The sequence below is a fragment of the Phoenix dactylifera genome, chromosome 9 (assembly GCF_009389715.1).
Source record: "Phoenix dactylifera cultivar Barhee BC4 chromosome 9, palm_55x_up_171113_PBpolish2nd_filt_p, whole genome shotgun sequence".
In the NCBI taxonomy this organism is placed as follows: Eukaryota; Viridiplantae; Streptophyta; class Magnoliopsida; order Arecales; family Arecaceae; genus Phoenix; species Phoenix dactylifera.
This window is the reverse complement of record NC_052400.1, coordinates 18,184,050-18,210,019: the sequence shown is the minus strand read 5'-3', so window position 1 is coordinate 18,210,019 and position 25,970 is coordinate 18,184,050. Positions and strand designations below refer to the sequence as shown.

The 25,970-nt window shown below is 36.7% G+C and overlaps 2 protein-coding genes across 4 annotated transcripts; both read left to right on the top strand.

Moving 5' to 3' along the window:
• Positions 1-2,750: 2,750 nt before the first annotated feature.
• Positions 2,751-7,934, top strand: LOC103706088. 2 transcript variants are annotated; one of them, XM_026805758.2, is made up of 7 exons: positions 2,751-2,854; positions 2,937-3,074; positions 3,489-3,552; positions 3,672-3,753; positions 5,789-6,683; positions 6,940-7,368; positions 7,547-7,934. In XM_026805758.2, exons 1-5 carry the CDS (start codon positions 2,768-2,770, stop codon positions 6,114-6,116), a joined length of 699 nt encoding a protein of 232 aa, XP_026661559.1. In that variant the 5' UTR covers positions 2,751-2,767; the 3' UTR covers positions 6,117-6,683; positions 6,940-7,368; positions 7,547-7,934. The 2 variants fall into 2 exon arrangements, with proteins under 2 accessions (XP_026661559.1, XP_026661579.1); XM_026805778.2 differs by lacking the exons at positions 5,789-6,683; positions 6,940-7,368; positions 7,547-7,934 and adding an exon at positions 3,844-5,126.
• Positions 7,935-8,316: 382 nt separating this feature from the next.
• Positions 8,317-25,208, top strand: LOC103706399 (long chain acyl-CoA synthetase 4-like). Of its 2 annotated transcripts, XM_008790523.4 has the most exons (20): positions 8,318-9,786; positions 9,935-10,883; positions 11,160-11,223; positions 11,313-11,402; positions 13,502-13,558; positions 13,844-13,892; positions 14,433-14,509; positions 16,438-16,477; positions 16,562-16,656; positions 18,956-19,123; positions 19,295-19,405; positions 19,476-19,563; positions 20,529-20,595; positions 20,954-21,029; positions 21,139-21,256; positions 21,630-21,875; positions 22,265-22,404; positions 24,217-24,399; positions 24,534-24,653; positions 24,879-25,208. In XM_008790523.4, the coding sequence occupies exons 2-20, from the start codon at positions 10,741-10,743 to the stop codon at positions 24,912-24,914; spliced, it is 1,968 nt and encodes a 655-aa protein (XP_008788745.2). In that variant the 5' UTR covers positions 8,318-9,786; positions 9,935-10,740; the 3' UTR covers positions 24,915-25,208. The 2 variants fall into 2 exon arrangements, with proteins under 2 accessions (XP_038986238.1, XP_008788745.2); XM_039130310.1 differs by lacking the exons at positions 16,438-16,477; positions 16,562-16,656 and having other exon boundaries at positions 8,317-9,786.
• The last annotated feature ends 762 nt before the right edge of the window (positions 25,209-25,970 follow it).

Below are 25,970 nucleotides of genomic sequence, written 5' to 3'. Positions count from 1 at the left end.
ACAGGGGGGCGGGCTTCCCAGCCCCAGTCTCTCTCTTCCTCCCTTTCTTCCTCTCCTTCTCCTCTTCTTCTTCTTCTTCTTCTCTTCCGCCGCTCGTGACAGTGGGGTAGCCGACAGCGGCTAGCCGAGCGCCGCCGCCGAGGGCCACGGTCGACCGCCGAGGGCCGACCGGAACCACCAGCCACCTCCCCTTCTTCCTCTTTTTCTTGTTCTTCTTCTTCTTTTTTATTCGTCCTGGGTTTTTCCTTGCTTTGAAATCCGTGCCTTATTTGTGAACCAGACCTTGAACCGGATTAAATTTTGAACCGGTTCCACCTATTTCGTGAATTGGGTTTGATCCGAGTTTGAGTGAATGGGTTTTGGTTAGGGCCTGAATCTGAGTCAGGAATTTGGGTTAGCCTGATGTGAGTATAATCTGGTTCGTCAAGATTTGATCTGATCTGGTCTGATCAGATCTGGTTTGGGTTGGGTTGGGGGTCTGTGTTGGGCTGAGTTGGACCTAATTGGATCTGTGGGCTGGGTTGGTTTGGGTCTGAGATCTGATCTGGACCTGTAATCTGGTTTGGTTCATTTGGGCCTAATCTGTGTTGGGCCACAATTGGTTTTGGGTTTAAAGGATTCTGATTTTTGGGATTTAGTTTACTTGTTCTTAGGATCTATGTTTGATTTTGGGGACCCATTCTTGGATCTATGAACTTAGGAGTTTAAGAGGTTGGAATTAGTTTAAATTATGTTTCTTAATTAATTAAATAATTAATATTTATGTTTAATCAGGGGTTCGTGATATCTGTGGCAGGGATTTTTAAGCGAGCCCAGGTAGGTGACCTATTGCTTTAAAGTAGAATTTTAACATGTATCTTGCATATGTTGATGTTATGATTTATTATTGGCATTATGTGTTAGAATTAGAATTAAGTATTTAATTTCATAAACTGTTAATTTATTATTGGCATTATGTGTTAGAATTAAAATTTAATATTTAATTTCATAAACTGTTATGTACTTTACTATTGGGAGTATGATCATGACTTGATTTGGAAAGTTGATTATTGATTTTTAAAATCCGCGTGACTATAGTCTAGGCCCCGCCAATGGGATGATACGTTGGCCCTGTCGACTTGTACTGAGGAACTAGTTCCGACACCGCGACCACCGGTGATAGAATAGTGGCGGCACAGGGGTGCATTTTTGCTCTTCGGAGCGGCTCGGTGGAGCGTGAGATTGGCACCAGGGGGTGCAGCACAGTGGTGCATTGGCTCAGTGGAGCGGCTCTTCGGAGAGTTGTATTGGCACTACGGTGTAACCATGCCACTGGGTGATGTGGCTGTAGTCATGTGGTTGAGTTATTTTGAGTCTCGGATTGGGTTTACGGGTTATCGTGTGGATTTTGAATTTATGAGTTTTAGCCGCTTTTCATATGTATCATGACATGTTATATGATGACTTTATTGCATGATGTTGCCTATTGAGCTCTTAGCTCACTCCTACTATTTACATTTTGCCGGTGATGACATATGATTATGGGGATTACAGGATGGAGTGATCAGGATGTAGTTAGCTAGTAGATGTTGACTTTTTCTTTTGACTTATGTATATATGGACATTTGATATGAAAACTGGAATTTATCTTTAATTAGTTATTGATGCTTGATCTGATTTATCTGCCTTGCGTGCCTGCGGGGTCCGCCCTGCGTGCCTGCGGGTGCGCGGCGTCTGCTCGCGCCCCGGGCCCCGGGTTCGGGGCGTGGCACATCATTTGACCAATGCATGATATATAAGGACGTGCTGGCTTAGAACAAGTAAAAGGACTTCTTACTAATTCTTCAAATTAACAAACCTAGCTAAGGAAGGAAAGAGGTAGCTATTTGCACATATATGCCTCCTACTAGTACACTGATTTAAATTAATTAAGGCCAATCCAAGAGATGACATGAGATAGAGATATTCACTAACCTTTAGCCTAAACAACAATCAATCCTTATCCAATCCACAAGTTCATTATTTTTGCATGGTTGCAATACAGTCCAACCTAGCCAATATCATTTCTAGCATACAATCCATATAAATAAAAGGGAAGGCTATTTGGATAGGATTTTGAAGAAATGAGATGACAATAGAAAAATATGTGCATTAGAGTTGACAAGATTTTTTAGATTTTCCACCCTCTTTATAGGGTGTTATTTTGATTCACAATTTTTGCTACGGTACAATTTAGGTCTTTGCTAGGGTTAAGTAGATTTTAAAATTCATATCCATGCCCAAAAGGTTGTACATGGATGAATTATTCTCCGATTATAATTTTCAAGATGCATATATCCTGTGGTTTTTATTATATAGCATATTTAACTATCCCGTAATCTACCTTACTTAAAAAATTCAAGATAGTCGTTACAAGATTGGAAAGAGAAATCTATCAAGATTACAATACTGAAAACTAAAATAGTAACCAAAACAATAGCCATTATTTACTATTACAATGAAAAGCAGCAATACTTATTATTTATCAAACAACTTAATTTTTAGCTAGTGTAAATATTTGATTTCAAAAGTAATATCTTTTTTAGGTGGATGATGCAAATATTAAATAATAGGTGCTATTTTGTTAAAAAAAAACAGAGAATGTTATTATTTGAATATCTGATTATAAATATCACAGCCGACTTTCTCCGAAACTGTTATCATCCTGGTGGTTGTAACTATATAAACGGCCGTTATTTTAAACTCCGCCTCCATAAGATTTTGCCTCGGGCCCTTAGCGAGTTTTAAGATGACCGAGGGATGGAAATCTTCTCCCAAGTTCCAAGAACCCGCCCGTCTTCTCCTCTCCTTTTCTTCCGCCTCACGAGCAGAAAAGGTCCCGGCAAAATCCTTCCGCTCTGTTTCATAGGTCTTCGCTCGCTTCTCTGTTTTTAAAACTAAAACTCTTGTAGGATTAGGCGTGGAGGGACGGCGGAGATGAAGCACTTGATGGAGGTGGAGGAGGGCCATGGAGGGCGGCGACGGCGAGGCGTCTTCGCCAGGGGTGGCAGCCCGCCGCCTATCCTCGGCTTCGTGAGCTGTTGGGACGTTTTCCGGTTTGTTTCTTCTGATCTCTTCTTCTATCAAGAAACCTCGCGCTACATGTATTCTCTGAGACGATGGGTGTCGATAATTATTTTTTTTCCGTTTCTTCTTCGTCGTCTTGGGGTTCGTCGTTCTTCTTGATCTGGATTTCTGATTCGAAAATATGGTTCTTGTTTTGTGGGGTCCTGATGGATGGTCCAGATCGGTTTTAGACACTCAAATGTTTCTTTAATTCGATATGTTTCGAGGATTAGCTATGTTTCTTTTTTTTTTTGTTTTTTTAATTGTTATTAAATCTTGATTGGGTGTTTCGCCGGGAAGTTATTCAAAATAATATGGTAAAGGTAGCCTCGGAATTAATTCCAAGAAGAAGATTTTGGTGGGGTCGGTTATCGGTTTGAACATGTTCCTTTTTTCTGGTTCAGCATCTCTGTGGAGAGAAATCCCAAGAACCGAATACTTGGCCGTCGCAAGATTGTAGACGGGTTGGTGAGTTCTTTCTATCATTAAGGCCACTGGACATGGTTTCTTGATATCGAATTGTTCTTTCTTTTCTTTTGAGAGAATTTTGTTCACTCTTCTTTCTTTCTTTCTTTCTTTTGATGCAGCCAAGTATTTTTGGTTGACTTACAAAGAAAACGATATCATGATGAAATTGGGGCCTCCATCCGCAGTTGTGGAGTTGTGCAGGTATAGTTATTATTATTAATTTTTAAATATGTAGGGCTAACTGTGATGTATTTGTTTTCTGTAGTTTTAAAACTTTGGTTTTATTTCTAGTTGGTCATCTTGATTGTGCGTGGAATGGTGCTGTAAAAACAGTTATTGGTATGTGAATCAAAGAGTTGGTTAAAGCTTTTCTAATATAAAATTTTCTGTTGTTGTTATGAGTTTCTAATGGCACAATAAAGTTTGTATCCATTCATCGATGAACTGCAGGAAGGATTTGCAAGAATGAAGAAGAAAAATAAAAAGGACAAAACTTGACAAGATCTTAATTCAGAAAGCCAAACAATAAACGTATATATACATATATATATTTATACATACACACACATGTAGTATTTATCTAGACACATCACGGTAACTGCAATTGGCTAAAATATCATATACTAGGTTGTGAGGCAGTAGAAAGTCAGGAGTTCAGTCCAAAAAGTATGTATACACCTCTCTCTATCCTGCAAGAGAGAGATTTATGCAACCTTCCTTCGAGCTTGCAAAAGCTACTAGTTGCATGAGCTAAATTATGAACTCTGCAAAGCTAAGCAAATCCTTAAACCATCAGGCCATAGTTCAAGTAGTTAATGAGGACTAGACAAAGAAGCATGCTATGGGTTAGGATTAGGTGCTTGGATCTTCCAATAAACGAGCTGATTGAATTTCATGATAAGATGGTCAATGACAGATTTCCTTCATCAAAATCCCTGATGAAAAAATAAATCAAATACTTGCCCTGCTGGAAGCAGCTGAAAGAGCATGAAATTGGGGATACTCTTGAGAGGTCTTGGAGCTTGGTCCTATGCCATTTGCCTTCTGAGCCAGCTTTCAAACATAGAGAAGTGTTTGCTAATTTCAAGTTTCTAAGGCCACTTTAAAGACAACTTGTGTTTGTATTGAAATTGTCTTAATTATGAAGCAAATATATAGTGTTTACTGAATATTAAGTCAGACTCCTTCACAATTATTACAATATTTTAAGAAACTTTTATTGTTTCTTTGTGTCCATGTGGTTACTTTGATTTTATCTTGGATTGATACTTCGCTGATATTGATTAATATTTAAATTATTTTAGGAGCTGTTTCAATCTTCTGAGATTGTTCTGAAGATCTTTCCAATCTAACACTTTTTACATTAAAAAAAAAGATCTCATTGCTTTTATTAAATTTGAATCGTGACTTCCAATTTATTGAAACTGAGGATGGGTTTGTCCATGTTGCTTGTGGCAGAGTTATTCCGTATTTCTTGAATAGAAGTATCTTTCCATGTAGGCTGTTTTCATATATTAAGAAGAACATATATTGAAAAATATAGTGAAACTCCGATTTGATTTCTTTAATTGCTTGTCCCAGGGTTGTCCTTGTGTTATCTATGGTGCCAGCTGTCCTGAGTGGGTTTTCAGTATGGAGATACTCTTTGTTTATTTTATTATTATCTTTGTTTAAAGCAAATTTCATTCTTGGAACTTTCAACTAGCACTATCACATAAGTGTGTTTTTTTTTTGCTGTTTCAGACTATATTTGTTTCATTGAAAAATTATCTTTAACATTCATTATTTCACGTGGTTTCATGATGCAGTCAAAACTAATGTGCTGATGTATATTGCTGTTCTCTCATATTTCTGGTGTGAATGTTATATGACTTATGTTGGCTTGAAATGCTCATGTGTGTTCCCTTGTATGATACTCTAGGTATGTGGTTACACAAGCTTAATGGATTTGTAATGCATGTGAAGTTAACTACAATTATGATCTGCGAACATTCTCTTTTTGAATTGGCCCTTGAACTTTGGGAAAATGTTGGTTTCAGTTTGTCCTCCTTGGCTGTGGAAATTGAAGTTAAACTTGATCTTGATTTTTGTTGAGTCATACTCTCTCTCTCTCTCTCTCTCTGTGTGTGTGTGTCTGTTTCTGTGTCTGTGTTTGTGTTATCTCTTTTCTTGGGTGCTTTCTGTGATATTCTGATATGGGATTTTTTTGGCATGTTAAATATTTTTTTCTTTTCAGAAGGATGAACCCTGACAGTGGAAGCAAGTTACTTGGAGGTTTCAATTTGCTCTACTTTATGCTGATAATTGCTGCATATAATGATTCAACTCTGTCATATCTTTGTCTTGATGTAGGTGCAGGTGCTATAGAATTCATTATATGCCATGCAGAGATTCAGGTCGCTTTTGTGGAGGAAAAAAATGGAGATTGTTGGACTTCAATCTTACGCCCTTCATGGGTACTGTACCTTAGGTGCTGGCCCACGCTATCAACTCTTTTAACTCCCAAAAGATTAGAGTCCCTCAGTAGTAGCAACTGCCATCTTCAGACTAAACACCGCAACTGAATTGGTCAGGTTAACTATTTTTCCTGACTAAGCACAATAATCAGCAATTACCTTTCTCAAGGTAGTGCAATCACATGCCTTTGTTCGTGAAAGAAGCAAGCAGTCATCAACAAATAGAACGTGAGTAACATATGGGCTAGCATGATTGGGTCTGTATCCCTGAATAGAACCACCTGTAATCTCCTCCGTAATGGCTCTTGACATCATCTTTGTGCAAAGGATGAAAAGGAAAAGCGAAAGGGGCCCCCTTTCGCAGCCCCATAACTGAATGAAAGAAATTTGTTGGGGTTCCATTGACAAGGATAGCGAATGAAGGGCCTTTGATGCAGCCATTTATTCATCTAATCTAAATCTCTGAAAATTGGAAGTGTCTCATGGCAGCTTCAAGATAGATCCATCCGACATGATCATAGGTCTGCTCCATTATCTAAGTTGATGGCCATCAGAGGTTGGTTACCAGAAACATGACGCATAGAGTGGATGGCTTCTTGAGCCAGGACAATGCTGTCGGAGATACTTCTCCCAACAATAAAAGCACTCTGTTCCTAAGGCTAGAGTCCATTCGAGGTAAAATACGTTCTCAAGACATTATGGGGATATAGTGAAAGCTTAAACTGGTCTTGTTTGTCTATTATATATTATTATGTGGTGCCTGGTAATGTAATTTCCAAGATAAGCACTTTACGTTGCAAGCTCATAAATCTCTCTCATAGATTTAAAATATCTAGTCCTAACTTAGATATGTCAAATTGGTCTTATTTTCATATTTTCACTTTGATTTGATTATCTTTAAAAAATCTGATAACACTTGTTTTCATTTTAGGGCTAACAGAATGTTGTGGGAACATTTGTCTCTCCATCAAATGACTTCTCAATGATTGGAACTGTGGGCCCTTCAGTACCAAATGTTGATGTGGCCCTGAGTCTGTTCTTGAAATGGGATATGATTCCCTCGCAAGCACAGCCACGTGGAGAAAGGAAAAACCCTGTTCTCAGGATACGACAAATGGGAAGGGCCGATGGGTGTTTTCGAACGGGTTTTTTATTCTTATAATGCACCTGTCATTTCTATGCACATGATATAGCATGCCTGCAACTAGCCATTGATATAAATGCTCTCTAGATTAAGGTTAATATCTGCTTATCAACTTTTTGCTTGACAAGGTTGATCTGGTTGGGCATTTGTCAAACTGTTTCCCTTTCTATCAAAATCAAGCATCAACTGAGCATATTCGTACTTGGATAAATTAAGGTACCTATTTATATGGTTAGCGTTAATGGATAAACATATATATGCATATTTTAACATTTGATATCATACTATGTGTTTAATTTCATGCTTGGATCTTATCACAAAATCTACATGCACTACTTTTGTGTGCATCCATTTTTTAGTGCATTATTATCAACTTGGTACTGTTTTACTGCAGGGGACATTGACGAATGGCATTTAGATGGAAGCATCAAAATGATTGATAGGAAGAACAATATTTTCAAACTTATGCAAGAAGAGGATGTTGCAGTTGAAAATCTGGAGAACATCTATATTCTATAGTCTTATTTCTGATAGAGACTCGATATTTCTTGTGAACAAATATCTTGTAGAAGAAACTATGTTCGTTATTTCCAGTTTTCTGGGGCACGTTATTGTGTCAATTTTTTTTTCAATTATATCTTCTTCTTTTTTTGATATATAGACTGCCTATATAAACATGTCCCAGATTATCTTGTTAAGGGTATGGTGTAATAAGTTATGTGTTATTTTCAGTAAAATTCTATCATTTTCACTTCATGTGGAACATGATTGACTTTCATATTCATTTATGTCATTTATCTAATAAACTCCTTGTATCAGGGGAAAAAGATACAGACATATCTAATAAGTAGATACAGTTATTTAGTTGAAAATATGCTTCTAGAGTATTTTGTGATCATTGCATGCAATGGATTCTTAGAAGAATTTTTTGTCTAATATTTAAATAAAGAATTGCAAATTTTGCTTGGATTGAAATGTTTGGTCATAGTATAATATTTAAAAATGAACTGCTAATTTTGTTTGGGTTGAAATGTCTGGTCATAAAGCGAGGTTTTGAAAGATAGTGCGGGCACTAACCATGAGGGTGGTAAATATGTGGATGCCACTATATACTGGATCAGTAAGGATGGTAAAGGCAAGGAGTATTTAGCAAGTGTACTGAACCTGTGAGAATTCTGGGTGGAAGGGGAAAAAGAAGTTGTCGGTGTTGTTTCTCTTATGAGCCTTTTGAATGCATCTATGAATTTTTTTTTTCATAAAATACAATTTGTGTGCTTGTTAAGAAAGGAAAACTTGTCGATGATATAGGCTTCACATCATGTAAGAAGGCTTCATCCTTGGTGCATGACAATGTAATGCAAGTATGGAGCATGCGCAGGGCCAGCCATGCAATGGTGAAACCTGATATTTTTTCCCTAGAAGTGCTTTTGGATTAAATAAATTCACTGCCGTGAAAGCAAAATAGACTTTGCCTATGTCTCTGTGAAAGTAGCCAATTCCTACTATCGAGTGTATCTATCAATAAAAGGGTAGTTTCAAGTGTTTTTATCAAGTAGATAAGCTTCTTGGATGGTGCAGGACAAAGACATTCTGGTTATATATAGGAGAGAGGGGCTGCATTGAAGCAAACTCAGACATCACATTGGTAGAAGGTAAAGCAAATAAAAATGGCATTATGAAGTGCAAGAGACACCAAAGGTGGCTTTTGAGATATTGAGGAATTTGGAGTCATGTTAAAGCGCCTACCTGGAAATGTAGTTGGAGGAGAGGGAAAATTGAATCATTCAGCAAGGAAAGATTTCAAGAGCTTGCTTTGATATGTATAAGTTGTAAAGAATTTTCTGAAGATCCAGATCCCAGATAAGGCTTATTTTCTAGTTTGGGCAATTATTATTTCTCCGCTTAGATTATGACAAGTTGAAACATTGAACAGCATTTTCCTGCTCAAATTACAGGTTGTTTCATGTAGTCATTAGTGCATGGCTACCTACAAAGAAAGAACTAACGACCAGTCATGATTCTTTTGGAAGTCCCAATATTAAAGATTCATTCACAATTTTAGTTTCTTCTTTTGAGTTGTTATTTCCCTCAAATATTGAAAGCCAGCTTCTGTGTAAGCTGCCATTGAATTTTAGAAATGTTGCTTGGAGGTGCAAGCAGGGGTGGCAATGGATTGCTCTATGGGCTCAAAGTGCAAGGTGCCACTGGGTTGTGGAATGATAATAACTGATGCATTATAATGACTTTATATGTTGACGTGTTTAGCATGTAGCAACTACAATAGTACATTTTGCATGTGGCAACTACAATAGTAAACTTAACATGTGGCAACTACAATGGTAAATTATGATGGAATAGGGTAATATAAATCCTCAGAATATGTGGTTCTGTTATTTATATTTCCTCATAATTGATCTCTCTGAATCCTTTGTCTCATTGAGTAATTGAGATGATTCTGTTCCAGTATATGGGAGTAACGTCTAGTCTTCCTTGTTGCCAATGCAAATCCCAAACAAACAGGCTCTTGAGCATTGGGCTGAAGAGAATGGAATGAGTGGAGATTATCCTGTCCTCTTTAGAATCCAGAGCCGAAGAAATATTGGCGGGCTATCAAAGATTGCAAAAGCAAAGAAGGTCCAAATTCATAATTCACACTTAGTTTGCTTATTTCTTCACTTTTTTTTTTTTTTTTTGAATTAAGAATCATTCCCTTTTGCTGGCTTAAGTGGTTTTCAAGCTCCTGGAACTCAGACTATATTGTTTCTTATATATGTTCTTGCAGTTGAAAGGTTTTGAGTCCATAAAAGCTGTTCACCTTGAACCAGTAGCATTTGAAGCGGCCACATTTGCTCGAGTACTGCCATTATTTGTAGCAAGAGGATGTTGTCCAACTCCCTGTTGTCTGGGATTTTTTGCTTGTGTTGCCTGCTTAATGATGGTTTTGCAGCAATCTGATTGTCTGTTAAACCGCTCATGATTCTTCCAAGACAAAAGAAGCTGTCTTTTTTTTTAGAGAATCTGATTGTCTGGTGGAAGCCTTAATTTGCGAGAAGCCTTGTGCCGCCCATTCCATACAATTTATTTTGTAAAGTACGTCTTTTTAACTGTGCCGAGGTTCTTCAGAAAAATCCCACCCGTCTGTTTCAGTCATTAGTTTTATTTTATTTTATTTTATTTTGTGTTATCATATCGGAACTCATCCAGATCCCGCGTTTTTTCACGCATCTCCTGTCCATGATTTTATCCATCTGTATGCAAAACGCTTGATAAAAACTCCAAACTCAGCTCATTAGTCTTGTGCCCCATTTTGCTTCTCCGTCAAGCCGCCCATCAGATCTCGGTCTTCGCCCTTAAGAACTTGGGCTAAAACGCCAGGCGTTGGACCAACAGTCCAACACCTGCTTTCCTTCATCCCGTACGTAGTAATGGAAAAAACCAACGGCCCTTTCCGCCAACAAGAAGGAGAAAAGCGGTGGGCATATCTCCGCAACTGCGGTATGCTTCAAATCCGTAACTGCCTTCGCTTGTGTCTCCCTGAGTTTGATTCGGGAATCAGGCGTGGACAATCGGAGAGAGTTCGTGTTGGAGATGAAGCACCTCGTGGAGGTGGAGGAGGGGCGGGAGGGCAGCGACGGTGGGCCCTCCGTCGGCCCCGTCTACCGAAGCGTCTTCGCCAAGGACGGCTTCCCACCGCCCAACCCGGGCTTGGAGAGCTGTTGGGATGTTTTCCGGTATGGTTCTCCTCCTCTCTACCGTTCGTTCTTGTTGAGACGAGAAACCAGTTCTTTTCTTTTCTTAGTTTTCGTTGTTCGGTGCTTTCTGTTTGGAAATTCATCGATCTTCGAAGATTTTCTCTTTTTTTTTTCTCGGGAAAAATATGTGTGAAACTAATTAGGACAACAAGAAACCGGGATTTTAGCGTCCATATATCTTGTTCCCCCCCGCCCCCTGCTCCCAATATGATGTTATTGATTGTTGATGCTGACTTGTCTGTAATTGTGGTTCAGCATGTCTGTGGAGAGGAATCCAAAGAATCGAATGCTTGGGCGTCGCGAGTTCATCGATGGGAAGGTTAGTCCTCTTTATCAGTAGTATATGCCCCTTATATAATTTCTTTGCATTGGATTTGTTCACTTTGTTTGTTTATTTGTGGCTGGCAGGCGGGTAAATATATCTGGTTGACTTACCAAGAAGTATATGACATTGTGATGAAAGTTGGGGCTTCCATTCTCTACTGTGGAGTAAAGCAGGTAATTTTTTTTCTTCTTAAAGAGATATTGTTTGTTATATTTGTGCGTGCATGCGCGTATCAAATTAAGTACATGGCTCAAACAAGTTCTAGCAATGAGCAGGAAAAACTTTTCAATACACAAAGTTATGTATGTATTACGATATTGAAAATTCTAAAAAATAAGCATGTGGTCGGTCCCTCTCGCATGGAATTTCCATTTAATTTGGAAATCTACTATCATCTTTTTCTCTTTATGAGCTTGTTATTTCTAGGACGCGAGTAACAGTACATCTGTAGGGGAGGAAATGAAGGAATAAGAAGCGAGGGTAGCATAGTATATACGCTTCATGATGGGTAGCTCATTTTCATAATCAGTTGTAGGTGATATGTTCTCATACTGTGCTAAAAGTGCTTGTACCTTCCTTGTTGCAGTTTGTACGTGTGTTTGATTCTGTAGAACTTGCTTGATGCTGATATATGCAACCACAAATTTATGATGCATGTATGAAGGGATACTGGCAACTTGTGGATGTAAATTTATAAAATCTAAAAAACTACTTCAGCTCTACTGAATTTCTCTACTTGCTTAAAACTACTGGGCTATAACAGCTTGCTAAATATAGAAACATTGAAGTCTGTAGTTCCTTGATAATGTCTAACCAAGAAGTGACATCTTCTGGTACAAGTTCTTTGTTATCTGCTTTTGCCTTAGGATAGTTGTCTTCTGTGTATCAGTAGAATTTTCTTTCTTGTTATCTATCAATGTTTAAGTTAGAAACACCTAGATTGTTCTTGAGGACTAACAAACATAAATAAATGGAATAAGTATAGGGATTTAATATGTAGAGATCTTACAAAAAGAATTTCATATTTGTAAAATTTCTTTACAATGCTTAATGGAGAGTTTTTAGTTTTTTTGAGAAAAGATGCTCATTAGATAGTTTTCTAATGAAAAATTAAAGATTTATCTATGGTTATGGTGTAAGAAAAAGATATTGAGGAGAAGGAGAACTACATCAGGGGTAAAAGACTACCATTTGGATCCCATGGATAGTGAAACTTCAGAAAGCCGAAAATTTGAGAGAAATAAACGAAAGTCTGTTAAGCCTGTATTATCCATCTAGGCAGGTGATGGAAACAACAATTAATTAATGTATCGATACATAAGGTTGAAAAGTGATTGCATGGTAACAACCACTTCAAATGGATATATGCATATTTCCAGCTGGTGCAAGAGAGATGTACCCAGCCTATCCTCAAGCTTGCACTAGCTAAATTCTGATCTGTGCAGCTATTAACACTGAGGACATAAAACCATCAAACTGCATTTCAAGTAATCAATATGTGTTGAGAAGGAGGAAAAAAACAACGGGCTTAGGTGCATGGATCTCCCGGTAGTTGATCCAATTGAAGTTCTTGATAAGACAGCACTTGATGGATTTATCTTTTCAGAGCATGTGATGCCATAAATTATTGCCCCAATTTCAGCAGCCAAAAATGTATGGAGCTGGGGCTATGCTAGAGAGGTTGGGAAGTTGGCCCTACATCATCTGCCTTCTCAGTCAGACTTCCAAAGGGACCACTCAATTTCAAGTTTTGAGAGCCAGCTGACACACCTGCAGCTATATTGAAACAATGGTGTTTCTCAGACACATATAAGATGATCATTAAATGTCAAATCATGTTCTTGTACCTTTTTTTTCCTGTGAGTGGTTATTTTGAGTTTGGCTTGGTCTAATTCATTTTGGGATGTTTAATAAGTAGTTGAGCTATTCCATGAGTTCTTTTAGTTTTAGAGCTTGCTTAAAAGAGGTTCCCCTTGGTTATTTTTATGTAAAAAAGGCTGCATAAGCAAATCACTTTTATATTGGCATTCCAAATTATATAAACTGAGTATGACTCTGTCTATGTGTTTCTCCCTTTTTTATTCACATTCTTGAAACTTCTTTTGGTATGTATGACAAAATTTTATTCATTGTGAAGATTCTTTTCTGTATTTCTTGTAAGACATTGTCCTTCATCTAAACTGTTTTGATAAATTAACATTATGAAATATTCTTATTAAAAATAAGAATACTGTGAAAAGCACTGTTAATCATTATAGTTTGGCTGTTCCAGGGTGGTCGTTGTGGCATCTATGGTGCCAACTGTCCTGAGTGGGTCATCGCTATGGAGGTATTCTGCTTTTAATTACTTGGTGATTGTTGTTTTAAAGCTAATGCCATTTATATTGATTCTTGAATATTTCAGCTACCAATATCAAATAGTGAGGCTTTAAAAGTATTTTTGCACTTCCATAGACAAATTTTGTTTTCATGGAGTCCTAATCTTTTGACATTCGCTGTCAAGCATGCTCTATATAATATTTTTATGAAAGGTTTAGATGCAGAAAAATTATTGCGTTGATGTGTTTTGCAATTTATTTCTGTTTATCTTATGAATTTTGTATGACTTACACAGGCTTGCAATGCTCATGGAATTTACTGTGTTCCCCTGTATGATACCCTTGGTATGTAGTTTTACTGTTCTTTATGGATTTGAATGAGCATGAATGCATTAGTGCTGACAGCCACAACCATGGTGGGTATTGGGAAAGCATCCTCTCTTTCTCCTCAAGTTAAGCAGAATGCTGACTTCAGTGGATCCTTTTGATTCAAGGGAGCTGAAATAAAAGTTAATATCGTTTTAAATTGGGACATTCTGCCTTTTCTGTTCCCGTCTTTTTTTATCTTACTTGAGTTTCTTTCACCCTTTCTCATTGTGACAAGGAGTTAGAAATCAACAGCTCATTATTTTTCCTTCTTCTTTGCCTGATTATAAAGAAGAAAGTATCCTCCCATATTCTGACATAGACTCTTTCAGCATATCCCAGTCTTTCAAGGAAGCAGCCTGATGCTTGCCAGCAGCTAATGTGCTTATGATTCATTCAGATCCTTAGTTATGACTGTGGATGCAATTTACTTGGAAAATTCAATTTCCTTCAACTTTCTTCTGATAAGTGCTATGTATTAGATTCAGCTTCACTTGTTATTTCTTTATCTTGACTCAGGCGCTGGTGCGGTAGAATTCATTATATGTCACGCTGAGATTCAGATTGCTTTTGTTGAAGAAAAGAAGATTGTGGAGGTATCTTATCCTTTTCACATGCCTGTGAACAAATTTGTTAGTTTTTCTACTCATTTTATATAATTTATTATTAAGATATTTTATGAAGTATTGGAAATTCTTCATTACCTTCCAAGAACAACTTCTAAAGTGAAATGTCGAGAATGTTATAAAATAAGTCTGTATTGTATAATTAATATCAATTTATTAGTATATATCTTTTTAATTTCGCCAACCTGTAATGCCATTCAGCAGTTTGCTCATCTTTCTGTAACCATGTCCTCATGTGAACATCCATGATTTTTTAAAGTTCTGTTCCTCTTAAGCATGTCAAACCATCATATGGGCATGTATTGGTCATGGGTTGGTACACATGCACTGCAAAGCAGGCCTGTACATATCTGCTTGTGGTTTGGCCATTATGGGATACCCATATCAGAACCGATCGCTTTGAGGTCAATACAGGCTGGTACAGGCATTACCTACCGGTCGTGTACTGCAGTTTTTGAATCCTTTATACTCATATTTTTTCATGATTTCTTTCGTATATGCCACTATTCTTAGCTACCTTCCATCTCATATTTTGTTTTATATCTAAAAACTATATTCTTTTAAAGTTCAGGTCATTCTGGTATCTTGTTATTTCTTCCATGGTTTACTGTTACTTTTTCGTCTTATAAATCCAAATATCAGTTATTAAAATCTACATAGCCTTCTAGATTGATGATAATCTGGGATTGCATATGGACAATTACATTATAGTATAAGGCCAATCATAAAGGATATTGAAATTAATTTAAATCTAGAGACTAAAAAATCTAATTCGAACTAATTGTTCTGTCTATTCTATATAACTATATTATATGATTTTTTCAACCTTTTCAATCCCATGATCTGAAATTAGATTTTCATATTTTTGTCACCAGATCATTGTCTTGGACTGTCTTACTTTTTTGAGTATGAAAAGACGCTGGATGCTAGCTTCAGTTCTCATTTAATCTAGCTGTCTTCCAAAGCAAATAGAAAATCTATGCCTAAGTTCTTTAACATGCTAAATTTCAGTTAGAATCTTTGTTATTTATTGGACCCAGATCCTAGAATACATGTTTGATATGTATCTGAATCAGATATGCATTAGACACCTGGAAACTTGCCAAAATTTTTTTTGCTTACAGCTTTTAGAAATTTCTGGACTCTTCGAGCAATGAATTCGCCCCAATATAACAATGTTAAATTAGGTTTTGTTCTTTTTAGAGATTGGTAAAGAAAGTAGGTACTAGAGTAACTATGCAAAATTTTATTTTTCATAATATCCTTTAGCTTATCAGAGAGTTTGAATGAGAAACAAGTGTACTGTAAGACCTTAACAAATAATATCTTTTAATATTTTCTTCATATATATTTACTTAGATTTTTTTTTTTACTTAGTAGAAATTTTCTGCATATCCTCGTGTCTTCTTTTTTTATCTTACCCAAGTCAAACACTTGGACATGTATCTGAATCCGAATCTCATGCCAGTGTCCAAGAAAGGCATTAGCTCTTTGATGTGTGAGTGGTAGAGTAGCAAGACTGCTAAGTTTTTGTTCAGGCAACTTTTGAGTTTTCCTTAATTTATACAATCTTGTTTGGTTTCAAGATTTTTATATCCCTGATTTTCAACATTTTTAGCCAGATTAAAAAAACACTCCACATTCTAGCAGTAGATGTGTGAAGGACAGGGTGATGCTTTAAAGGTTGCTCTGGTGGGTTGTTATACAAGTTTATACTTATTTCCCTTATTTCAGTTTAAAGCATTTAAAAATGTGAATCAGCTATTCTTGCATTTAATAGGAAAAGTACTTTCACATTGTTGTTACCAGTCATGACAATATTGGTTTTATATTGAAATATTTGCACACCATTAGAATTTACTGCGTATACTTTGACCAACTTTTTGTGATTCTTTCAGTTGTTGAAAACCTTACCCAATTCAACCAAGTTCCTGAAAAGTGAGTATTATATGTTCCTCCCTTCTATTCCAGATCTATTGGTGCACCATCTATGTTGTCTTGATACTACCATTTAGTTTACAGCAATTGTAAGTTTTGGGAAAGTCTCTCATGAGCAGCGAGAAGAGGTTGAAAAGTTTGGTTTAGCAATATATTCTTGGGAGGAATTTTTGCTTGTGGTATGTCCATTGCTTTGACTCCTGAGATTTATTGTGTAAAATAATTTGTCATGCTTACTATTTCTTGAGCAAATAATCTGTGACAAACTTCAATATTTTGCACCGGTTACTTAGATGCACTATTCTTGTTATCCGGAAATCATGTTCAACACCAAGTTAATTCATATAATAATATTTCCATGGGAATCAAAATTTTTGTCGACTTTTTCATGTTTGGCTCCAATTAGTGGCTCTAAACATTCTAAGATAGGTTTTAAAAACAACTGTTTAGAAGCTGTGTAAAAATCAAATGGGACCCTTTGTATAGCTACTCCTTGTATTGGCTCCAAATGCTTATTAGGTACATTTGTCTTGCATATGTTTATTTTCTTTGTTTCTTCCATCTTCAATGTGATAATAAGTTGATGTGAGCTTTATCACACCAATTTATGACCTACTTTAGTCCGTAACTATCCTGAACCGCCCGGTTCAGAGCGTACCGAGCCATACCGGCGGTGGACTGGAATGGTTCCAGCAACCAAAATGAGAAACCGGCGACGAAGGAGGAGGAGAAGGAAAGAGAGGAAAAGAGAGAGAGAGAGAGAGCGGGGGAGGAAGGGAGAGGGAGAAGGAAGAGAGAGGAAGGTGGAGGCTGGCCGACAGAGGGTCGCGGAGCTGTGCGGAGGGGCAGAAGAGTGGCTCCACCTCCAGTTTGCTTGTTTCATTTGAAATAGGAGTTTCGAAGTAAGAAGTTTGCCGACTTCACTTAAAAATCTCGAAAATAAAAAGGAGATCCCTCAAGGACCCTTGTTTTGAACGAAACAAAAAAACCGGAGGCTCCGGCCCCCGCCGGCCCTCCGTCGGCCTTCGCCACCCTCCTCTCTCCCTCCCTTTCTCCCCCTTCTCTCTCTTCCTTTCTCCTGTCATGCTGACCCCATGCCATTGCTCTCCCATCTCCTCTACTGTATTGGTACAAGCCCGGCATGCAACGACATGGGGGTGTACTGACCCGTGCCGCCGGACAATCGGTCTAGGCCCTAGTTTTGGTACAATAGTCTTTGGTCCATTATGACTTTCATAGAAGAATCTTAAGTTGACTGCACACAACTATTAATAAAATAAAATTGACAAAAGCAAAATTGTCATCATGGAAGTTATTTGACCAGATGCAGTGAGTAATTTAGGAACTGGTAAATGGCCTTTGTTGTGCAACACTAAACTGTGGATGCTGAGAGTTAACATAGACATATAGGAAATTGATATCTGGAAGAGAGAGTCCTAGAAGGATAGTCGGATACTTCAGATTGCATTCTGTGGCCATGTTTATACATATCAGATATTAATATGCATCAAAAAGAATACGGTTAGGAAACATGTTGAATTTTCCCCCCTTTTATACCCTATCTGTTAGTACTTGAAGAAGGGCTTTGGATACTTAACAAATGTGTTTGAGGATGGTGAGATGGGCCTTTTTTTAAAAAAGAAATGATGAATGCGAACCTCTTAATGATGGACATGCAGGATGGTCAATTTTAGAATGTGATGTTGATGACTTGATGTTACCTTATGGAGTATGGACTATGTTACCATGGAAACACATTATGCTTTATGGGTGCTTTTCTAAGTATTTACAAAAAAAGAGAGCATATTTTGTATTACTGGAACCAGCCATGTGCTGCTTCATACTTTTTAAAGATTCTTGTATTGGAATGCCTATATTATTGTATATTTGTATCCATGTTTTGTGGGAGTCGTAGACATCCGAGAACAAAACTTATTTGTCATCAGTTATAATTTGGTGAGATGTAATGGTCAAGCTCAAACTTGGTAATATGCACTTGAACACTTTAAGCTCTATCAGATGACGCAATGCAGCCTCTTTAGCCTATTCTGCGCTAACTTGTGAAAATTGTGGAACGTTGTGTTCTTTTGGAAGATGATATTACCTAATCAGATGTGAAATGCAGAGTTTATTTGATGCCGACATCCTAGATAGATGTGTTGAAGGAATCACTGGGTTTTCCTTATGATGGTTTCTTTTAGTAAAAGAATCTTGTTGAGATTTATCTAAGGGGGTGAATAAGCTATACAAGTTATCAGAAATATATATATGTGGAAACAAAGGCATCCTATAAGCAAGATGCAATGTTGGAGAGATCGTAATAACATTGTATCTCTCTCTCTATCCATTGTTCTCTTTTTCTAAGTTGGCAGAAATGCCCATAATCTTTTTCGAACTTTTAGTAAATATGGCTTTTTAATTATTATCCGAAAGATATATTGTCACCTTATAAACAGAATTTATGCATTTTACCTACAGGGAGAAAATCAACAACTTGATCTTCCAGTGCATGAAAAACAAGATATATGTACAATAATGTACACCAGTGGAACAACAGGCGACCCTAAGGGTGTAATGATATCCAATGAAAGCATTATTACGCTTATTGTTGGTGTGGATTGGCTGCTTCATTGTGTAAAACAGCAGGTATTATCATTTTAATTATTTTGTAACTTCATTGCTCCATTATAGATGCCTCTGCAAAATGAGGCCTCAAAGCTTATAGCACAATTTTAGGTATTTACTGTATTTTTTATCTGTGATAAATTACTCAGTACCTCGAATTTATGTAACTTATTGTTCTTTAATTTGTTACAGTTGAATGATAGGGATGTTTATCTATCATATCTGCCTTTGGCGCATTCTTTTGATCGAGTGATTGAGGAATTGTTTATTTTTCATGGGGCCTCAATTGGATTTTGGCATGGGGTAAGCCAATCAACTAGATTTTTTTATAATGAATAAAAATCATTACTGAATACTTAGTTTTCTTCTTCAGGATGTCAAACTATTAGTTGAAGATATCGGAGAGCTCAAACCAACTGTCTTTTGTGCCGTTCCACGTGTACTGGATCGAATCTATTCAGGTGGTATTTAAAATGGAAGTTTTTGAGTGTGTTGCTACCCCTGCATGTTCTAGGACATCTGCATGTAGTTTTGTAGGTAGATGTTGATAGATTTTGAAATATGTCAACAATCTGTGAGAGTATGGAGGTGTGCATAATCACTCAAATGTGTAGGCTTATTTGTTCATGCTTTATCTCTATTATACTTTTGGCCCGTGCAATGCTAAAAATCAAGTTAACTGAGTCCACTTGAAGTATGAGAAGAAAGAATACTGGTGATATAAGGCGCTTATAAGTGCTTTACAAATTAATGAGATAATGTCATAGATATTTTCTAAATGCAACGTATAGGGCATACATGCTAATATGTACATAAATGTGTGATTTTGTTATAGTATGAAAGTATTGGATATTTGTATTGGATAGTGGCATCTGCGTGCCTCTGGACTGGATGTTTCTCACTGAATCTTAATTTTCCATTCTTTTCCAAAGAATTTGATGACAATTAAGATAAACAATTTGCATTTAATGAATTTATTTGTATCTGTATTAGTATTAAAATGCTTGTCTTCATTCACAAATTTTCCAGAGTTTCTTATGTTGTTTTCATTGCAAAATTCTGGATTTCTATCCACAAAATTCCAATTACGAGAATTAAAACAAATTAGAATTCTCAATTCTCTACGATGTCTAGGAGATAGAATATTTTCAGGAACAAAGAAATCATAATTACTTTTGTCTCCATACACAAGCATATTGCCGTGTCTTGCAACGGATTTATCAAAATTCTTCGGATGCTGTGACTCTTGCGGACAAATCATAGTTCATTTTATTTCCTTTTTTTTTCTTTTTTACCTAGTTGTTTGATCTTTGAAAATTTTTGTTTGCCTGCAAGAGACCACTGACAGAGAACAACCCCCCTTTTTTGTTCATGGGTACATTTTTCGTGCATAATGAAACTATATCTAAATTCTACTTATTTCCAGGTCTGCAAGATAAGATTTCTTCAGGCGGCTTTCTGAAGCAAGCTTTGTTCCATTTTGCTTACAAATAGTAAGTTCTTGTATAATGACTAATTTCCGAACCATGATCGATTTATCTCTTGTTCGATCACTTCTTTTAGCTGCCATGTATTGGTTTTTCTTTTTATCTCCATTTAAATTCTGCATGTGATACTTCCTAAATTTTGATGTTGATAGTCAGATCCTTTTTAAGTTTCAAAGTAATATTATGTCATGAATCATTTATCTCCATCTTACTTAGATCCAGAAACTATGATTCTGGATTTTTCATACTGTCTATCTTTTCTTTCCTTGTTTTCACTTTTTAAAGTGTGCTAATTCCATTTACCTATTAAATAGTTTATCAATGTTGCTGCATCTATTTTAATACATGAGATGGAATTTTGCAGCAAACTACATAACATGAAGAGGGGAAGTAAACATGATGAGGCATCTCCAGTTTTTGATAAAATAGTTTTTAATAAGGTGGCTTTAGATTTTTATGAAGATATTACTTGTATGTTGTTGTTTTCAAACTGGAGGCCCTTAATAGTTTTTATATTGCTTTATGAATTTGTACCTCTTTTGCACTTAGGTGAAACAAGCGTTTGGTGGGAATGTACGACTCATCCTGTCTGGAGCAGCTCCTTTAGCTACCCATGTTGAAGCCTTTTTACGGGTGGTAACATGTGCGCATGTTTTACAGGGCTACGGTATGCAACTATGCATCTCTGATAAACTGCATACTGTTTTCATTTAATTTGTTTACCTAAACATTAAGGGACACTGCAAAAAACATTAAGTCCTTGATAAACTTACTGCAACTACGGAAGTGGCTCATTGGTTTTCAATAACCAGTTAAGGTATCACAAAAGGTTGTCTTAGTGAACTTTGCTTGGGACCTACCCTTCCTTTCACTTAAAAAAATTATTGTCCATCAGTGTGAATCTGTTATGTATATCTACAAGATTGGTCCCTATTATAGTTTTTATGAAATGACAGCAAGTAAATGTTCTATTTACACTCAGTTTAGAGATTTGTTTTGGGTTTATCATAAACAGCTGATTACGCTTGTTCTTATTTTAGGTCTGACGGAAACTTGTGCGGGAACATTTGTGTCACTACCAAATGACTTTGCAATGGTTGGAACTGTGGGTCCTCCAGTGCCAAATGTTGATGTGCGCCTTGAGTCTGTTCCTGAAATGGGATATGATGCCCTCTCAAGCATACCCCGTGGAGAAATCTGCATCAGGGGAAAAACCTTGTTCTCAGGATATTATAAAAGAGAAGACCTTACAAATGAAGTTATGATTGATGGGTGGTTTCATACAGGTTTGTTTGTCACATAGAAACCTGTCTTGTATACATGCATGATGAAACAAGCTTGTAACTCGGTGCTTATGTGAAATCTCTCTAGGTTAAGGTGATGATTTGCTTGTCACCTTTGCTTGGCTTGGTTAACCTTGTTGAACAATGACTCTTTTTAGCCCCATTTCTATTTGAACAAGCATTTGCTTAGATCTCACATTGGTAAAGTTGGATACCTATTAGGTACTGTCAAAATCCTGATGTAGAAACTTTAACTTCTGGTGATATTTAAACTCTGCGCATTTGGTTTCATGTTTGACACTTTTCAAACTTAGATTTACTATTCTTGTGCGACCAATTTATTTTGAGGCCATTTTTTCACTACTGATGTTTACAATGATTGTTGTATGCAGGAGATATTGGAGAATGGCAACCAGATGGAAACTTAAAGATTATTGATAGGAAGAAAAATATCTTTAAACTTTCGCAAGGAGAGTATGTTGCAGCTGAAAATCTGGAGAACATCTATGGTCTTGTTCCCGATATAGACTTTGTATGTCATGTGAACAAGTAATTTAAGAAATAATCATTTATTATTTTCAATTTACTGTGATATACTATGGTAGAATACATGGCTTAGTTTCCTTCTTGTCTTCTTTTGGTTATTTATAATGTCTCTAAAGTGTTCATAAGCTGACCACCTTATTAAGGACATGGCGTAAGGGAAGTTACTGGAAGGATAAAATTTGTGCAATTTGTGATTACTACAAAACAAGGTTAACCTTTGAATTCTTTTAATTCAATTCACCTAATTGAACTTCAAATCGGAGAATAGATTAAGATGTTACTGATATTGGTTATTGAAGTCAATCTCTGCTTCCATAATATTTGGTGATCGTTGCATGCAATGAATTCTTAAAGAAAAATTTGTTATCAGATAATGTACCTACTATATGGTGTTATATGTTTGGCACAAAGCCAGGTCTTAAAGATGATGCAAACATTAAAGTTGAGGGTCGCAAACATGAGAATGCAAAAATCGATATGCTGGATTAATGGGGACAGCTAGAGTAATGAGTATATAGCAAGTGAAGTGAGGTTGTGAAAGTTGCAAGTAGAATCACTGTGGGAAGCTTATCGTTATAAAAAGGTGTCTTTAAGGATTCACGTAATGCACTTTTTTATAGATATATAATAGAAAAATATGGAAACATGGAGGGCATGTTCTGGTAAAAAGAGTTCTATTGATGTTCTTTTTCTTTATGGTATTTTGAATTCGTAAATGCCCTTCATTTTTATTATATATAATCATGTGCTTGTTAAGAAGGTTTTCAATTGCATGATTGAGAAATTTCTTGTTATATGTTGTGGGAGTATTGAGCATATGCAGGGCAGATGAGATGTCAGGATAGGAAACTTAGGATTTTTTTTCTGAAAGTACTGTTTTGGATCATAAATGTACTTGTACATTAGCACTGCATAGACATTGCCAGTGTATCTCTTAATCATGGTTGGGAAGTGAAACCAAACAGGTGTGTATCTATCTAAAAAGATGCAGAGTGAAGCATGTTTATAAGTAAGGTACGCTTTGTGCTAGGTTTCATGGCTGGGGAATGGCCAGGGCATTCTGGTTATATGGTAGACATGGTTTTATTGATGGAATATAGATGCCAAAACAATGAAATTAAAACTTAAAATGCTTGTTGAAGGTGATATTCTCAGATTGTCATGAACAAGAGAGACAAAAGGAGGCTTTTGATATATATTGGGATTTGAATTTATAAGGAAGAACTCACATGGAAACATACGTAAATAGTGAAGAAATTCTGTTCTGTAGAGCCAGCTCCAAACAGTTAAGTGATATTCCTCGCAGATATGTTTTCTTTCCCGCAATTGACTTTAACCAGCCTCTCTAATGGGATTTTATCTGCGCATATGCAGCAAAGCACGACTAAGCAAGAATGGAAGGGCCAGTCATTTTGTATTTGCAAGCGCTGTTGTTTAAAGATCTCTTTGCAAGTTTATTTACTTTATTGAAAGTATTATTTTTCATAACCATTAGAAGGGGGCTTCTGAATCTTTGACTGCTAAGGCTGTCACATAATTTTCTTGCTGCACTGTGGTGCAAGCAAAGGTGGCAAGAGAATTGCTTTATAAACTGAACGCTGGAGGGTCTGCTGGCTGGTAGAATGATAATATGTGATGTTGACTTGACCTTTTTAATAGTTTAGCAACAAATAGTAAATTATAATTGCCCACAAGTACTGAATCAAAATAAATTTGAATAAATAAAGTATTCTCTACCTCATCATTGAGTTTTATAAGTTCTTTTATTAATTAACCAGCATAATTGATTTTGTTTCAGATATGGATATATGGGAATAGCTTTGAGTCTTTCCTTGTTGCCATTGTAAATCCCAATAAACAAGCTCTGGAGAATTGGGCTGGAGAAAATGGTATCAGTGAAGATTTTCCTGCCCTCTGTGAAAATCCCAAAGCTAAAGAATACATCCTTGGGGAACTTACAAAGATTGCCAAAGCAAAGAAGGTAAACTTTCCTGACTCATATTCGGTTTTGTTGGTTTTGCTATCATTATCCAATAACTGTCACTGTATACTAGCTGAATGATTTTTTGGCCCCTGGAATTTGATGTCATGTGCTGCTTTTTAATGTTCTGGCAGTTGAAAGGTTTCGAGTTCATAAAAGCTGTTCACCTTGATCCTGTACCATTTGACATGGAACGTGATCTGCTTACCCCAACCTACAAGAAGAAGCGGCCACAGTTGCTCAAGTACTACCAGGTTAGTCATCTTGTCATAAAAGCTGTTCTCTTTAAACTTGATCTCCCTGGTGTGTGGATCTTTGCACTTGCTGATTGCTTGTACGACAGTTTGGTCGTGTTGAACATCTTCCAGCTTTGTCAGAGAAAAACGGAAGGGGGGAACAACCCTTGAATTGTTCATTCCTCGTATTCCAACCCTTTTGAATGTTGATTATGTTCTTGACATGGTAATTGTTCTTTTCAGACGGTTATTAACAGCTTGTACAAGAGCACCAAGTGATCAACCAGCTGATCAGACAGGAGTATATGATCAACAGATCTGCTGCTGCTGCTGTCTCTTTGGTTTTAGCGTGTATAGACTATCAGTTGGTTTATTAATATTCTTGAACTTGTTTATTTCATATTTCCAAACAGTTGTTTATTAACCTACGTGTACATGCTTGGATGAAAGCACTCTCCTTTTGAGGGTTTTGAAGATTATGTGCATGTTGATGATCTAAATAACTGTTCTTGGTGAACAAAATGTGATGGATTGCTGCCATTGAGAATTCATATTCATCCTTCTGTTGGATCATATTTCATCAGCTGTTCATCTAGGACATTTGTCTTTTACCTGTTATTTTATTGATAATTAGCGATAGCAAAGCCCAAAACGTTGGAGTGACCAATGAATCATTATTCCCTGCGCTCAAAGTATGCCACCGGAATTTAAGGAGTAAAACCAATCCTGGTTGTTCTGCACCTGAAACAGTGATGCCTATACTTTTAGCCGAGTGCTGGAGTTGGGGCAAGTGAAGCATGCAGTTAGTTCTTCATGCAAATTCACTGTATTATTTCTTATCATTCTTGTTCGTCACTTTGTCACCCTCATGGTTGTGATATTATTATCTCTCTTAATCGTTTTGTTGTTTGATAGTTTATAAAATTTTGGGCCATTCATATAAAATATCATGACAGGTGATACTGATGCAACTTTAGCCACCTTTATTACTGTTCATTTTTATTCTCGGCCTTCGTTATTCGTATTCGGAAGATTGTCCCTTTCCTAATCCTCTTAATAACCCATAGCTTTTGGTGTAATCATAGCTTTTTATTATTACTGTTCATTTTTACCTCTTAACCCATCCAAATATTAAATGCTCACATACCGGCATTGCTCCATGGCTATTTATCACTTTCCTAAGAACTTTGGTGCGAGGAAGCTCGGCTGAAATCAGGCAAGGGACATGAACCTAGGTCGTTGGTAAGAACATTCAATGACTTTACCAACTACACTAGTTGACACCCTTCTGTACGTATTTTTTTCATTTTGTTCTTCAATTTTTATTATGGGAGT

Excerpts from the sequence above, each read along its gene's own strand:
- LOC103706399 (XM_008790523.4), top strand. The coding sequence starts at position 10,741 with ATGAAGCACCTCGTGGAGGTGGAGGAGGGGCGGGAGGGCAGCGACGGT. Across the intron at positions 13,559-13,843 it reads AGTGGGTCATCGCTATGGAG|GCTTGCAATGCTCATGGAAT; the intron begins GTATTCTGCTTT and ends TGACTTACACAG. Across the intron at positions 13,893-14,432 it reads TCCCCTGTATGATACCCTTG|GCGCTGGTGCGGTAGAATTC; the intron begins GTATGTAGTTTT and ends ATCTTGACTCAG.
- LOC103706088 (XM_026805758.2), top strand. The coding sequence starts at position 2,768 with ATGACCGAGGGATGGAAATCTTCTCCCAAGTTCCAAGAACCCGCCCGT. Across the intron at positions 3,075-3,488 it reads AGCTGTTGGGACGTTTTCCG|CATCTCTGTGGAGAGAAATC; the intron begins GTTTGTTTCTTC and ends TTTCTGGTTCAG. Across the intron at positions 3,754-5,788 it reads GCAGTTGTGGAGTTGTGCAG|AAGGATGAACCCTGACAGTG; the intron begins GTATAGTTATTA and ends TTTTCTTTTCAG.